The sequence below is a fragment of the Hypomesus transpacificus genome, chromosome 22 (assembly GCF_021917145.1).
Source record: "Hypomesus transpacificus isolate Combined female chromosome 22, fHypTra1, whole genome shotgun sequence".
Lineage (NCBI taxonomy): Eukaryota > Metazoa > Chordata > Actinopteri > Osmeriformes > Osmeridae > Hypomesus > Hypomesus transpacificus.
Genome location: NC_061081.1, coordinates 1211334 through 1226678, shown reverse-complemented (window position 1 = coordinate 1226678; position 15345 = coordinate 1211334). Strand labels below are relative to the sequence as shown.

At 44.5% G+C, this 15345-nt stretch overlaps 2 protein-coding genes and 1 long non-coding RNA gene across 4 annotated transcripts; 2 read left to right on the top strand and 1 right to left on the bottom strand.

The window, feature by feature from the left end:
- The first annotated feature begins 4 nt into the window (after positions 1-4).
- Positions 5-4064, top strand: apela (apelin receptor early endogenous ligand). Of its 2 annotated transcripts, none has more exons than XR_006957993.1 (3): positions 5-1039; positions 2304-2390; positions 3033-4064. XR_006957993.1 is itself a non-coding variant. In XM_047045666.1 (3 exons), the coding sequence occupies exons 1-2, from the start codon at positions 964-966 to the stop codon at positions 2387-2389; spliced, it is 171 nt and encodes a 56-aa protein (XP_046901622.1). In that variant the 5' UTR covers positions 5-963; the 3' UTR covers position 2390; positions 3033-4064. The 2 variants fall into 2 exon arrangements, 1 of the variants encoding a protein (XP_046901622.1); XM_047045666.1 differs by having other exon boundaries at positions 5-1048.
- On the bottom strand, positions 3610-9639 carry tmem192 (transmembrane protein 192). The gene is made up of 6 exons (XM_047045664.1): positions 9443-9639; positions 9029-9178; positions 8321-8582; positions 8056-8178; positions 4691-4796; positions 3610-4583 (listed from the first exon to the last, which is right to left on the bottom strand). Exons 1-6 carry the CDS (start codon positions 9467-9469, stop codon positions 4469-4471), a joined length of 783 nt encoding a protein of 260 aa, XP_046901620.1. The 5' UTR covers positions 9470-9639; the 3' UTR covers positions 3610-4468.
- Positions 9640-12707: 3068 nt separating this feature from the next.
- LOC124484638 lies at positions 12708-14512 on the top strand. The gene is made up of 3 exons (XR_006957991.1): positions 12708-12783; positions 13163-13228; positions 13400-14512. It is a non-coding gene; the product is annotated as an uncharacterized LOC124484638 (long non-coding RNA).
- Positions 14513-15345: the final 833 nt, after the last annotated feature.

Here is a 15345-nt window from a genome sequence, read left to right as displayed (position 1 = left end):
GGGGGGGGAATAGAAAGATGGAAGGAGAGGTAGAATGAAAAATAAAAAAGTAACAAGTGACTTCTTCACTCTCTCCGGTGTATTCCATGTAGTCCTTCTGTAAGCTTCTCTCACTCTCACCCACCCACACCCTCACACACACGTAAAATGAGGCAGTAAAGTGTGTGTTAAGGGGCAGTTGGAGGGGGGTGAGTGGTATAAGGGGGGCTTCCTGTCATTTGTATCACCCCTCTCCATATGGGGTCAATATGTGCAATGCAGAGTGGGCTGCATGTATGTGTGTGTTAGAGAAACAGAGAGAGAGTGACTGTGTATATCTTGTCAATTATGGCAATTCACACATTTGGGCCCAGCTATTAAGTCATGTTATGTCTGCTGCAACATATAGATATAGATATATACATATATCTGTGAGTGTGTGAGTGTATGGGGAGACAGAATAAGTGGCAGGTTCATGATAGAATTTATAAGGATGCCTGTGCATGTGAGTGTTGGGATGAAAGTGTTGCTTATGTGACTTTGAATTCCATTATTTTAATACTGGAGGGCATTGGTGTTTAAATGTGTGTGCTAGAATAGTGTCAGGGGTGGGGGTGAGCCAGCCCTCCCTCCCTCCGGTGGGTGTATAAAGGGGGATGTGGGGGTAAGGCAGCTTTGTCACTTTGCTCTCAGTCACCGAGACAATCACTGGACACACACATTCCATTGGGGACAGACTGGTTGTCTACAGAAGAGAAAAGGAAGACGGAATCTTGTTTGATTGTCCCGCGAAACTCAAAGAAAGACGCGCACAGAGAGAGAAAGAAAGAGAAGAGGCCAGGAAGTCTGATCGGCCTACCCAGAAATAGAGACTCACCCCTGGGGAGATTGAGGACCATCCACACCTGAGGACCAAATTCACTTTCAGCTCCTGGATCTTTTTCTTGGAAAATCTGACCCTGGATCAGGAGCTTTGATCCAGCCATGAGGATCCTCAACGTGCTGTACATGCTGCTGCTGCTGTTGGCCGTGCTAAGATCCGTCTCTGCTGTGAGGCCAGGTAAGAAGTGTAAGAAACACGCATTTTCTTTTGAAACGAATTGCATTTACATGTTGTAGCCTATAAACTACTAAAATGGTATCTGTATTCAGATGTAAAATCCTTACTGCAGTAGCTGTGGGGCAGCCCCATCAGATATTTGTGCGTTTGTAAAGATTATTTGTTGAAGTTCCTTCGTCATGTGCGTTTGCTTACTTCATATCAATTTGTTAAACGGCACAAGGATAATGTGTATATTTTCGTGCGCATTTCTCCTTTGTCGATTTTAACAGAATATTTGTTTAAATGTTGATGCGTTCTAATTCTAACTGGCGTGTGTGGACCGCTGCCACCTGCCGAAGTAAACTCTGAAACACGAGCAACAATCCGAGTTTTCACAGTCCGGTTACAACAAGCATGTGCACTATCCACCGCTCCACCGAACTAAGTTTAGACATTTTTAACAGGATGGGAGAGAATGTTTTCATTCCAGCCTGTGCACAGATTAGAGTCTATTCAACACCAACTCTGCCAGCTGGCTATCGTTAAGCCTGCCGGTATTGGTATTATTGTCTGTATGTAAGAGAGAGCGAGTGCGTTTGTGCATGCGCCTACTACTTGTTACTGAGAAAGATTGAGCGACAGACGGAAAGACCGGGGGACCGCCGTCGACGCTGAGGCTCAGCAGCAGTTCCCACCGGTCCATTGTGCTGTCGACTGTGCTCAAGCGCGCTATTGTTAATCACGGTGTTAAACGCAATGCAAATGCCCCGGGGCTGATTACCATTCATGGAGCGGGAGCGCCCACGACCAAGTGTAAAAAGCTTACCTTCAGGCCTTCTGGGTGATGGTGGTGGAGGCGGGGATGGAAGCATGGACGAAGCCATAAACTTATCCGGGGGGTTTATCTCTTCCTGTGTTTGACTGTCCGCGTGAGAACCAGTGGGAGTAACGGCGGGTTTATTACGGAGGTTAAAATTAATAATGTGCTACGGTTCCGGGTTTATTAAAGGAGGTCGCTACTTATCTTAATGACTAAATAGGCCTACTCCAACCATAAGTGATCGTACTTTGTGCACGGGTGCACCTGTGTCGTTTATCATCGAAATGTACTTGTTAGTCTGCAGGTGGTAGAAAAGCTCCAATCAAATGTTTGACTTGCGTTCATTGTGACATTCTTTAACATTAACAACATACGTAGAAAGGCTGTTATGTGAGGTGTTGTTTCAAATACCATTCAGTCTGACTGAACAAAACAATCTAACTCCAGCGTGTTGTGTTACAGATTTCCTGAACGTGAGGCGAAAATACAGACATCACTGTCCTTACAGACGCTGCATGCCTCTCCATTCGAGAGTGCCCTTCCCCTGAGGTGAAGCACACACACACACACATGCGTGCACACGCGGGGTGGGTGCGGGGTTGAGGGCACATAAAAACCAGCCTAATTTAAATCAGTCCGCCTGATTGCTAATCCCACCTGTGTGTGTGTGTGTGTGTGTGTGTGTGTGTGTGTCTGAAACAGTTTATGAGCTGTCCAAGACTTCTGATACATGGCCTAGAGAAGCGGGTTAAATTGGTGGCAGGTGGCAGTTAGTGAGTGTGTGTGATTAGTGCCAGAGGTGTGTATTCACACACAACAGGAGTCCAAGCAGATATACACTCCAACATAAATCTCACTAACAACAGAAGGGCAAAGTATATCATGTGTGAGATCGGGTTCCAGTGTTTTAAACAGTGGGGGTGTGCGGTGGTGTGTGTGTGTGTGTGAGAGAGAAAAAAATGGAGAGAAAGGGGAGGGGTGTTCACTTTAACATTCTCTAAGAATCATTGTTTAACTAAGGGTCAATGCCTTCTCACCCTGGTTCCTTCATACATCCATTTCTTGAGAACAGGTTCTGCACTACATCTCAGACACAGCCTTCTGTCATTCTGAAATTGCTTCCAATTCTTTCACACAGTCATCTATGATCGAGGCTGCATTATAAACCATTTTCCATTGTTTTCTCTAAAGGTGTGAGCGTGAGGATGCTAAGCAGAAAGAGAGGTACGAGTGGCAAAGGCAGTTGGATATCTTTTCCACCTTCCCTCACACCAAGTCACCGGACCAAGGCAACACCAATAGAAGACTCCTGCAACACCAAAGAAATGGACCCCAACCAGACTCTGGAAAACCTGCCAGTCACAGACTGAGCTTGTATTTGGTTTGTCCCCTCTCCCGGCTTCTTGATGTGATTGGACAAAGAGAGTGACATGGATTCTATAGGCCACCTGGAATGTACTGCCTTCATGTCCCTCACTGGTGACAAACAATAGATCTGTGGACCCGTTCATACTCAAAGTCCACAAAAGTACTACTACATAAGTACAAAACTTATGATAGTCCAATTATTCATATAATGTAAATACACCACCAATGTGTATGAATGGACATTTGCATTAATGTATCAAGGCAAATATGTCAACAATATCTCTAGAATGTCACCTACAAAGTGTTTATATGTATGTAAGGCACTTCAAATGTTTTAATGAATGACTTTTAATAAAATTCTGTATTATCTTACCGGTGGTGTCATCTATAACGCTGAAGATGTTCACAACATTTTATTAACACACAAATTCACATTTATTGAAACCAGTGCTCACAGTTGCAAAATCCATTATTTCACACACATTCCGTTCTCAGGATAACAGTACCCCAAAATACACAATCTTAGCAGGGTTAAACGCTTACACACACATACACACACGTTAGCATTTTCTTTACAATAACCCTTACAGCGTCGTGCTCAAGGGACCAGACCTCTTTGCCTTGCTCTTCCTCTGCCAATCCCCCCCTCTACCTCCCCCTCCCCTCAGTGCTTTTGGCTTTGTCACATCACAACTCGGCACATGATACCTAGAGCAATTGTCTATTCTTTCTCTCTCACCCTCACACACACACCATCACACACACACACAGGTCACTTAGGGTCATCACACAGCAATAAAACTCCTCCTCTCTGATCTGTGACCCACATCCCCTCAATGCCGCCCGCCACCTACTCCTCCTTTTCTATCCTCCACTCTCTCCTCCATATTCTTCAGCCCCTCCCTCTCATCCCTCTCTCCTTTGTTATCTGTCCATCTCTGTCAGCTGATCCGGTTCTTCAAAACACACCCAAAACCCTCTCTCTCTCCTCTCCCTCTCTCTCTGTGTGTGTGCACAGGTGTGTGTGTGTTTACAGAGCTCCCTTTCTCAGTAAACAGTGGATATCTTCCGTCAGTCTCTAACCCTCCCCCTCAAGTCAGTCCCTTATCCAGTAGGCCCCCCCCCCCCTCTCTCACCCCCTCCCACCCCCAGCCTCATTCTTTGTCTACTCCCTCTAAGCCGAGCCGACAGGATGGCCGGCGTGCTCACGGGGGCGACCATGGAGTAGGTGGAAGTGGGTCGAGGTTCAGGTGGGCGGGTCAGTGTTGGGCGGTCAGGTTGAGCAGCCTCTTGCTCAGCAGGGTGTTGTGTTGCTTCAGATACTCTATCAGGTCAGCTTGCTTCTCCACCACCTCCTCCAGATTGGAGCCTTCCCTGCAGGGACACCGCGTTCGGGGAATGGACGAACGAGTACAGTGGGTGTGTTAGCACGTGTGTGTGTTGTAGGTAGAACAGAGCATTATGTTTGTGTGTGTGTGTACCTGAAGCCAGTCTCAGTAGGCAGGCTGGTGTGGCTGTAGGGGTGTGATTGTTCCTCCTGACTGATGTCCGCAGCCGCTCTCTCTCTGTTGAACTGCATCACTCTCACTGTGGAGACAATATGAATACAATTCGTTAACGTGCAACTTATTGACTTCCCCCATCTTTCTTGCACGCGCGCGCACACACACACACACACACACACACACACACACACACACACACACACACACACACGCCCAACCTGCTGGACCACACACACGTAGTCTGTGGCCCTTTACGAACTAATAAACTATTATCAAGTGTACACAAACATACCTCTGTCACCTCTATCTCATTCTCACTCTCTGACACACACACTCATTCTATCTGCCTCACTCTCACACACGCACGCACGCACACACACTCTTTCTCACTGCCTCACACACACTTGAGCTGTTGTATCCTGCACTTAAAAGTCCTTACGAGCCCCCGTATCCTGCACTTAGGAGCTCCAGGTCTCACACCCCTTACATCTAGTTTTATACAGGGGAGGAGGAGGGAGTTCTGTGTGTGTGTGTGTGTGTGTGTGAAAGAGAGAGAGTCAGAGGCTGCTGTAGTTGAAGAGGTTCACTGAATTTTAATAAGGCACAGTATACATTATGTGTGTGTGTGTGTGTGTGTGCTTGTGTGTGTGTGGAGACAGAGGGGAGGTTTGGCTGGATGTCGATGATGAGAGTCATTAACTGGAGGAAAACATCAGGGAGGTTCTAAAGACAGTGGCATCTTGACCCTGCTACAGTACTGCAGGTCATCACACACACAATTGAGAAATACCAGGGATTTTTGCATAATGAGCCCTATTTGTGTGTGTGTGTTTGTGTAAATACAGTCTTATGGTGTGTGTGTGTGTGACAGAGAAGAAGAGAGGCACATTCCTGAGGTTGCAGAGAGGAGGTGGTGGAGGAGAAGCAGCAGAAGAATCACAGGAAGTTAGAAACAAGGAAAAGCAATCAATTGCCAAACTTAAAAATGAAACGTATTCTCCTTTCATATAAAAGGTGTCTCCTGAAAGAAAAATGGATGTTGTACATGACGATGTCATGGAAAAAGGGAGAAAAGAGGGGGGATGAAGTGAGGTAGAGAAAGGATGAGGAGTGATGGATGGATGGTGCTGTAGTGGGACAGAGGTGATGCATTTCACACGCTGCCGTTAGGGGAGCGTGCATGCGCACACACACGCGCACGTGCACACACTAAAGTGTAGAGAGTGGTATCGTGGTCCGATTTGATCTGAGGAAGTTGAATCCCTCCGGTTGACGAGGGCACGTTTTCCAGGTGTCAACAAGCTTGCGAGGTGTTAACGGCTACCACTGATGTGCGTGCTCACTGCTAAACCCTGCGCTGACGCCTAGCTGTCCCCATTCATCCTCATACACTTCAACAACGATGCTAATGCTAACCCCTGGTGCTAGTCTCTCAGCAGGCCACTAGAATCATCACAATCAAACCAGCATCTTTGCTTCCAAACATGTCTAGGATGTCTAATGTACGCGTAACAGTACAGCAATCTTCTCACCTGTTCTTTCAAAAACTATTCTAGTGGGGTCTTTTCCCTGGCCTGGGATCAGATCATCTGACCTTTAATCAGTGCTGAGAGGAAACCCTAACCTGACCCCGGAGCTGGCCTCAAGTGGCAAGTTGACCACCCCCCCCCCGGACACACACACACACACTACAAGGGAGAATGAGAGGTAGTGCATCGTGTGTGTGTCAGCATCAGTGTGTTGTCACTGCACCCTGGAGTGCATACAATAAATTCAGACAAAGCCGAGGAGCGGCGTATTCCCAGTTAACCCTTTGAAGGCCGGGGCGACACTTTGATGTGTGGGGCACATGCAGGCCTTTAGAGGAGAGTGTATTCATGTTATAATGAGAGAGGCAGATACATACGGCAAACCTCAAAGACACACTCAACTCACTTGGTCACACACACACACTCCCTGCCTCACTCCATCAGTACTGCCTCGTGTCTGTAGTGCACTTCAAAGGGAAGGGGTTAAACGAGGCCTTCCCCTACGGGCCCTCATAGCTGCAGGCATCGAATCTCTACCACACACACACACACACAAAACGGCTTCACTTAAATAATCACAGCATACAAAAGCTTAATCTTACTTCGTGTAGATTAACACAGTATTTCCTGAGTTGGCTAAACTGAAACTGAGCTGAAATCAAACCTTTTGTTTTGTGTGTGCGTGTGTGGCTGGGCAACAAGGCGTCGCTCTGCTCAGGTCTAGCCTGACTGCGCTGATCTGACCTGGAATGCAAGGACGCACACACACACACACGAATCACCCATACAGTAAACAACAGGACAATGCGTGTGTGTGTTCAAGTGTGTGTGAGGGTGGAGCGGGAGGAAGGCCAGCCTGTGGCCAGGCTAAAGCCTAATGCCCACCTCCCCTCTGAATAGGGCCTTCTCTCACTCTCCAAGCCTGTAGTGTCACTGCCCTATCTCTACCTTCAGGCAGCCACAACACGGGCCAATACAGCACCTTCCACATGGGTTTCCTTCCAATGCTGTATCTTTAACAGCAATATCCTCTGATTGCGTGTGTTTAACGGGAGCTTTCCTCTCGCGGTGGAGGTGAATATGCCGTGCGGAGGCACTCACACGGTGGCCTACGGTGCAATATCATATTTAAATGACAAACACATTAAAAGCATTTCTGTCGTGTTTTACAGTGAGGGAGGGCAGGGGAGTGAGAAAGGTGATGAAAGCAGAGAGGGGGATAAAGATAAAGTGGGAGATAGAGAGAGAGAGCGAGCAACAGAAAGAGAGAAGAGAGGGGGGAGATAACGAGACAGAGACAAGAGTTAGGAGATGGGCTGAGGGATGAATGGCTAATTGTCATACCGCCGCCTGGGTCTGAATAGGGCAGGGCCCAAGGCATTGTGATGCGGATGTGCCTGGAACAAGGACGGGGGTTAGCTGGGTGTGTGACATTGGCAACAGTGTCTTTCCAAGGGTAGCTTGTCTAATTGCCACCGTTTTAATTCAGGCATTATCCCCCACCCAGATTGGGTTTGCTTTCGAGTTGATCGTGGCATTTGCCTACCCCTCCCATCCATCGTTTCAGACGCCTTTCAAAGTCAGAGAGTGCATGTCCGAGGGGTGTGTGGGGGGCAGATAGCTGAGCGGTTAGGGAATAGGGCTACCAATCAGAAGGTTGCCAGTTCAATTCCTCGGCGTGCCAAATTACGTTGTGTCTCTGGGCAAGGCACTTCACCCTACCTGCCTCGGGGGAATGTCCCTGTACTTACTGTAAGTCACTCTGGATAAGAGCGTTTGCCAAATTACTAAATGTAAATGTTTGTTCCGTACCTGTGTAGATGACGATGCATGGCAGGGAAACGAGGAGCTCCAATCCCAGAATGCTGAGCAGCACGTATACTTTCACGGTGGGTTGTAGATCCACACACAGGGCTACTAACACAGCCACGTTCCCTACACACAGACACAAACACAACACAAGCTCAATTCTCAAAGGGATGTCTCCACCTTGTGGTGAAAAAGAGAAACTGCCGCTCTGAACAAGCAACTACATACCAAGTATGTTTGACCCGTTTTTGAATTGGGGAAAACATACCTGTGGAGTGCACAGTGAGAGGCAGGTGTTTCAGCACCCGGGTGTCTCTATAGAAACGAAGGTATCCTCGGTTCCTCACGCTAGTGTGATGGTGCTGGACGCAGACGTTGAACAGCAGCACCAGCAGCCACATTCCCACCTTCCCCAGCACGATCACACTGTCCCCCTGCGCTGTCCCCAGCAGCCTGATGCACTCGTCCTCTCTGCCCAGTTTCAACATGCAAGCCACCCCCAGAGCCACCGCCAGGGCAACGTACGCCACCTGGAACACGGGGGAAGTGGAAGACAAACGTCACATGAAAATGTGACAGAACTATTAAAAAAAACTAATGTGTGTGTGTGTTCATCTGTGTGACTATAGTTTACATGTGGGCATTGAAGACAGACAATAATAACAACGCAAGTGTAGTTGTGAATTTACAGAATGTGATAGCTGTGTGTGAGTGTGTTTATGTGTGTGTGAGAGAGAAGGAGTGAGCATGTGAAAGAGCAAGGGAGAGTGAGAGAAATATATTTGTCTCACAGGGGGGTCATCACTTCGCGTGTCAGTATAGATTGCACCCTGTCTCGCCCACACTGGTTTCGAAACCAAGGGTGCTCAACACACAACGCAGTGACACCCTCTCATACACTGTGTAAACCTGCTTCACCACCGTCGGTACTTTTACTGAGGAGTGAGCTTAATCAATTCCGGTCGGTTACACTTACATGTACCATTGATAGAAGAATGGCAGTGCAAGGTGTGGGTATGCTCTGAAATTCTCTCCGTATAGCAGAATGGAGAGCATCTGGTGAGATGAGCGGTCCGTCCACCAAAGGGTCATCTTCTACACCAGTCACATCAAGTGAAGTGCTGGCCTGATAACACACATGCGCGCAAACGCATAAACACACACCACAGCAGGGTCGATTTAGATTGCTAGCTAGCTAACTAGGTCAATGTGTCAAGTAGGAAACTAGGATAGCATTCCGTACATTTGAGTAGACTACACCTCCATGGGAAAAAATCTAATACGTCACACATTTTCAAAACAAACAGAACATGTCTATAATAGTGTACAACACAGCGGAAATAGCAAGCTAACATGTACAAAAGGATAGCGTTAAGTCCACCAAACATACTCCAAGCGACGTTCCCTTTGAGTCCATTGCGTCTGCCGTCTTCGTCACTTAGCTATCCCTTGTAGTAGTCTGTCGCAAACTTAATACGAATCATTTTACATGAATACGATCTATCAGATCCCTTTCGTTTTTCGAGAACGTAGATCCTGCTAGCTCCTTGAAGACGTTTTCACGTGACAACGGTGACAGCATATAAACTTCCTGTTTGGCGATGCGGTCGCTTGTAGCCTACCTCTGTTCAGTTTATTGGCGGTTTACATGCTCCATTACCGCCTTCTGGTATTTATTTTTCACAAACCTTCAAATTGAAAAATGTTAAGAATATGTATGTTTATGTACACTACTTTCAAACAGTAGGCCCTACTACATATCTGAATTCAACTTTCCCAATATGGTTCTAACATGGAAGGCTGTAATATCAACTGCATGAACTGTAGAATGAATATTTACTGCACGCTCACATCCTGTAGTAGGCTTAATGTAATTTACTTTTTGGAAAAACATTTGATCATTAAAAGGTTTGTATCATTAAACATTATTTTCAACAGTTTAGTTTGTCTCTTCTTTCTTCAAAATGTGTTTTTATATTATATTAAATCTGCAAACAAAATAATGAACACAAACAAATACACGCCCCCTACACAACCCTATTCATAGACAGATGTAAAATCAGTTGAGGAGCATAGTCAGGAAGTAGCAGTTCTTATTGGTTACTTGTAAAGGCAGGGTGGAGGAGAGCCAGATGAACAAGAGAGGCTGAGATGGCAACTATGCGTCTTGTTGTATTTAATCTGGCCATGCTGGTGGATACATTTTTGACAAGAAGAGGAATACATCCTTTCGGCTTCTAGTGTAGTGCACTCTGCACACACAATCTCTCTCTCTGTCTCTCTCTCTGTCTCTCTCTCTGTCTCTCTCTCCTCCCCCCCCCCCCCCCCCCCTCTCTCTCCTCTTTAGATAGTAAAGGTCTCCCTGGTCCCTCTCAACCAATCAGAATGCCTGATTTCATCCACCCGTATTATAATATTGCTTAGCATTGTGGACAAACCCACAGTCAGGTCTGTCAGGTTGGTGCAGTCATATAAAATACTGTGCTACTGCATGGTGTAGAAATAAATCTGTGTTTGTGCGTGTGAGTGAAAATGAAAATTCTAGAAAGTTGAGTATTCCAGAATGTTCCAGGATAATCTTATGACTACATTTCTGATTGTGGAATAAGTTCAATGCTCCAATCAAAATTGAGATTTTGGAGTTGGAAAAATATCTCATACTGAAACGTTTCTTGGCAATAAACATTATTTTTTAACAGTTCAATGTGACAGTTCTTGTACACTTAAAAGGCATCTAACTGAAATGCAAGTCCAAATGTAAAAACGTTAGCCTTAGGAGTTTCTATAGTACCTCAGTGATACAAGCACAGCATCCCGTGGGCAAGTTTTATCTCAAAATACCTTATTAACTTATTTAAATAAGAATATACTGGGCCTTTGTTCAAGTAACCGTTGGTTTTCCAGTTACAGTAAGATATGATATGAATAAGCCTATCATCACTTCAATGGCTTGCACACAAAGACAAGCTGCTTTATCATCATTGTTCATCCCAGTAGGCTATACAAGGACATTGTTGATGACTTTAAATAAATATATCATTGTGAAACTATTAATTAATACATTCACTTCATTCATTCAGATGCAACTATGCGTCTTGTTGTATTCCATCTGGCTTTGCTGGTGGATACATTTTTGTCAAGAGTAGGGATACATCCTTTCTCTCTCTCTCTATCTCTCTCCCTGTCTCTCTCCCTCTCTCTCTCGCACTTTTTTTCACTCAAAATATCTAGTAACATTCAGGTATTGCTTAGCATTGTGGACAAACCCACAGTTCAGGTCTGTCCGGTTGGTGCGGTCATATACAATACTGTGCTACTGGTATAGAAATAAATGTGTGTGTTTGTGCGTGTGTTTTCAGCGTTGCCATCCAGCTTCCGTTCCCAGACCTGTGTGCATTCCCATTTGACATGAACATTCCAGAAAGTTGAGTATTTCAGAATGTTCCAGGATAATCGTATGATTACATTTCTGATTGTGGGATAAGTCCAATGCTGTAATCAAAAATGAGATTTGGGGGTCGGAAAAATATTTCATACTCAAACGTTTCTTGGCAATAAACATGATATTTAACTGTTCAGTGGAACAGTTCTTGTACACTTTACAGAGCTCTCAAGTTCTATCAAAAGTTAGGCGTGACATTACCATACCTGTCAACGTTTGGGTACAACATTTCCGATTGGCTTAATTCTGATTCTGATTTGCCTCTGGGCCAACTCTGTTTTACTCAATGGTGTAACTCAATACAACTAACAACTCGACAGAAAACATTCCTCCGTATTCCCACCCCTCGTCCATTACTGTAATTGTATACTGCGGGACAAGTTATCCCTTCTCAGCGTGAGAAATTCAAGGTGTTGCGTGAGAGCGTGAGAAATGGTTGAAATACGTGAGTCTCACGGCGAATGTGTGAGACTTGAGAGCCCTGACTTTAAAAGGCATTTAACTAAAATGCAAGTCCAAATGTAAAAACGCTAGCCCTAGGGGTTTCTATAGTACCTCAGTGTTACGAGCACAGCATCCCGTGGGCAAGTTTTTATCTCAAAATACCTTATTAACTTATTTAAATAAGAATATACTGGGCCTTTGTTCAAGTAACCGTTGGTTTTCCAGTTACAGTAAGATATGATATGAATAAGCCTATCATCACTTCAATGGCTTGCACACAAAGACAAGCTGCTTTATCATCATTGTTCATCCCAGGCCCGTAACGGAAACACATGAGGCCCCCCCGCAGAATAAGTCTGAGAGCCCCCCCCCCCCCCCCTCCCCCCCCCCCCCACACACACACACACATATGTAAGGTATAATGTAATACAAATACCGACGGGCCGAACAGGACCCAGACGCGATCAACTGAACTTATTGGAACATTCTGAGATAAATGCACGACATCAAAAAAATATGTAATTTGGTGTGCAGCATTATAAGATGTGTACATATCGATAAGTTACTTTCTTTAAAATGTCATGATATCATGATATCCTTGGGCCTTATTTGACAATGGCTTTTACACATAATGTAAGCACAGCTTCAAGCTGCCCAGAACTTTATGCAAAAAAATGCACAAACCCAGGAGAGATAACACACACCCATCATGCATTTAGGATTAGATAATGGTTGAGCACATAAAAGAAGACATTGAAAGGTCAGGGACATCAGTTGCAGCCTAGATCAGAAGACTTCACCTACACCGTCTGACCTGTCTGTTCATCAGCCAAACTACCTCAAGTGTGAGTACATTTCTTCATTTGGCAGATGCTTTTATCCAAAGAGTAAAGTGAGTAAAGTGTCTTAAGAAAGCTTTAGCTCCCAATTATTGTGAAATTGTTTTTAACTTTGCGTCTCCCTTACTGTTATATTCCTAGTTAATGTACATGATGTAACACATGATGTAACATAGGTGAATATGGGGGGGCAGGGTTTGGGGGGGACAGTCAACTTCTGCATGACCCTCCATGGGCCTGGGCACAGGGACATCTGTACCCTTTGAACCCCCTGACGGCGGGACTGGGAAGGACTTGAAATGTCTAACAGATGAACGACATAGCATCCTATGTGTCAAAAATTTGTAATCCCTAATAAATCTAATTATTAAATATGCAATTTCAGACAAGTGACCGGTAGATTGAAGAAAAGAAAATCATCTAAGTTATCTGTCTTTATAGCTGTCATTTGGTAAGTTTGCTACTCATTCTTTGTCAATTAACTTCCTAATAACACTGGTATTGCATGTCTTAGCCCCCACCTTTAGCTTTTTGCACGATGTGGGAAAACACCATAGCATTATCTGTATTATATTGAACACTTCCAGTGATGACACATTTTTCCATGCCATCCCTTACTTAGCAGCACAGTCATGCAGGTTTTAAGTGGAGGCCCGCTGCGCAGTGCTGCTTTGTGTAGCCTGGCTATACTCCTGCTCCAACTACACCCTGTTCTCCTGAAAGACACACACCGTGGTGTGGGGGTTGAAGCTGAGGGAAACACTGACCTGAAGAAGAGGGACGCAGGAAGAACTGACCCTAATGTCAAGTCTGAACATGAAACTTTTATAGACGCTCTTATAAATAAGGCAAAGGAAAACCAGAAAAAAAAAGATGGTCCTGGCAAGGTCCTGGAATCTTTAAAGCAGTTAGCTAGCAAAACATCTGCGTAATCTACAAACATTTTGATATAAAGCATCGGAAGATTTGACTAACTAAAAAAATAAATAATACATGACCAAAACATTAAGACAAACTTTGATAAGTTAAAGAACACCTTAGATATAGATGAAAGCAAACAGTAAGCCTATTTCTATGTAATGAAAAGACTAGAAGAGGAGGCACTAAGGAGGCAACCTGTCAACAAATTATACAGGATGAAATACAAGTTAACCCGAAAGGAGGATGATGTGTACTGGTTCACATCATCTCCTTAAAATAATTATCCAAATAATTCTCCTTGTCTAACCCCAACTTGTTTTAAACCCACATCTAAATCATGCTTACTTTCCATGCTTGAATTCTGTCAGAAATGGTTCAAAGAAGGGACAAGAGATTTGAGAAATATTGGGGTTTTAGTGGAAGACCATCAATGGAAGAGTATGGTAAACTAGAAAGAAAAATAAGAAGGCAATCAGGTCTAAAAATGTTATATAAACTCTTAATGATAACCAATTTCTGGAGGATTTCAAGGACTTGAATGAGTATGCTAGTTTTGTTTTCCTTGCAAAGTGAATGACAATCTGACAATTAAATACAGGATTTCATGATGTACTGTGTATATTTAGTCAAATGATTATTTCTCCAATGCTTACTAGATTAGATCTGTATCTGTTTATTGTATGCACCGTCCTGCCATAGTAAATTCCTTGTTTGTGTGAACTTGGTGAATAAAACAATTCAGATTGGGCTACTGACACGTTTCAAAACAATTCCCTTGATACTAGTATCAGTAATGTATCATTTGAAAGTAAAGTAAGTAAATGAAGCATGTCATGGATAAGCCATAATCATAAATCAAGTCATAAATCAAACACCCTGTAAAAAGAATTATGAAATGTGAAAGAATTTGTTTGAAATGTTAGCATTTTTCCATAAAACGTCTGCAATATTAAATGATTACACCTACCTTATATATTATATTATATTGAATAGAAAAAATAATAAATACATACGCTCTTATCCAGAGCGACTTACAGTGAGTACACAGACATTCCACCTGTAGAGGAAGGAGGAGAGGTGGCTGGCTCAGAGACGCAAAAACATACTGACAGGGTCAGGGAAGAAGCTGGGGAGGAGAGTGACCATGACAGGGTCAGGGAAGAAGCTGGGGAGAAGGAGAGTGACCATGACAGGGTCAGGGAAGAAGCTGGGGAGGAGGAGAGTGACCATGACAGGGTCAGGGAAGAAGCTGGGGAGGAGAGTGACCATGACAGGGTCAGGGAAGAAGCTGGGGAGGAGGAGAGTGACCATGACAGGGTCAGGGAAGAAGCTGGGGAGGAGGAGAGTGACCATGACAGGGTCAGGGAAGAAGCTGGGGAGGAGAGTGACCATGACAGGGCCATGGGAGCGAGTGAGGAGAAGATGGAAGAAGGAGTAGTTAATGACGTGGTAAGGAGTAGGCAAGTTAACAGGGACTCTCAGTAAGGGAGGGAGGCTGTGTGTGTGTGTGTGTGTGTATATTGTACACACGTTTTGTCCAAAGCAACAAAATATGAATCTTACAATAGTTAAAATTAACAGGAAACATTAAAAGTTGCTAAGCCAATGTTTAGTAAAATTGTAATAATAACAATAATGGCAATACAA

Coding starts and splice junctions, on each gene's coding strand:
- apela (XM_047045666.1), top strand. CDS start 964: ATGAGGATCCTCAACGTGCTGTACATGCTGCTGCTGCTGTTGGCCGTG. Junction 1,049..2,303: donor TGTGAGGCCAGGTAAGAAGT/GTAAGAAACACG, acceptor GTTGTGTTACAG/ATTTCCTGAACGTGAGGCGA.
- tmem192 (XM_047045664.1), bottom strand. CDS start 9,469: ATGGACTCAAAGGGAACGTCGCTTGGA. Junction 9,179..9,442: donor CAAAGGGAACGTCGCTTGGA/GTATGTTTGGTG, acceptor GTGTGTTATCAG/GCCAGCACTTCACTTGATGT. Junction 4,797..8,055: donor ATGCATCGTCATCTACACAG/GTACGGAACAAA, acceptor TTGTCTCCACAG/TGAGAGTGATGCAGTTCAAC.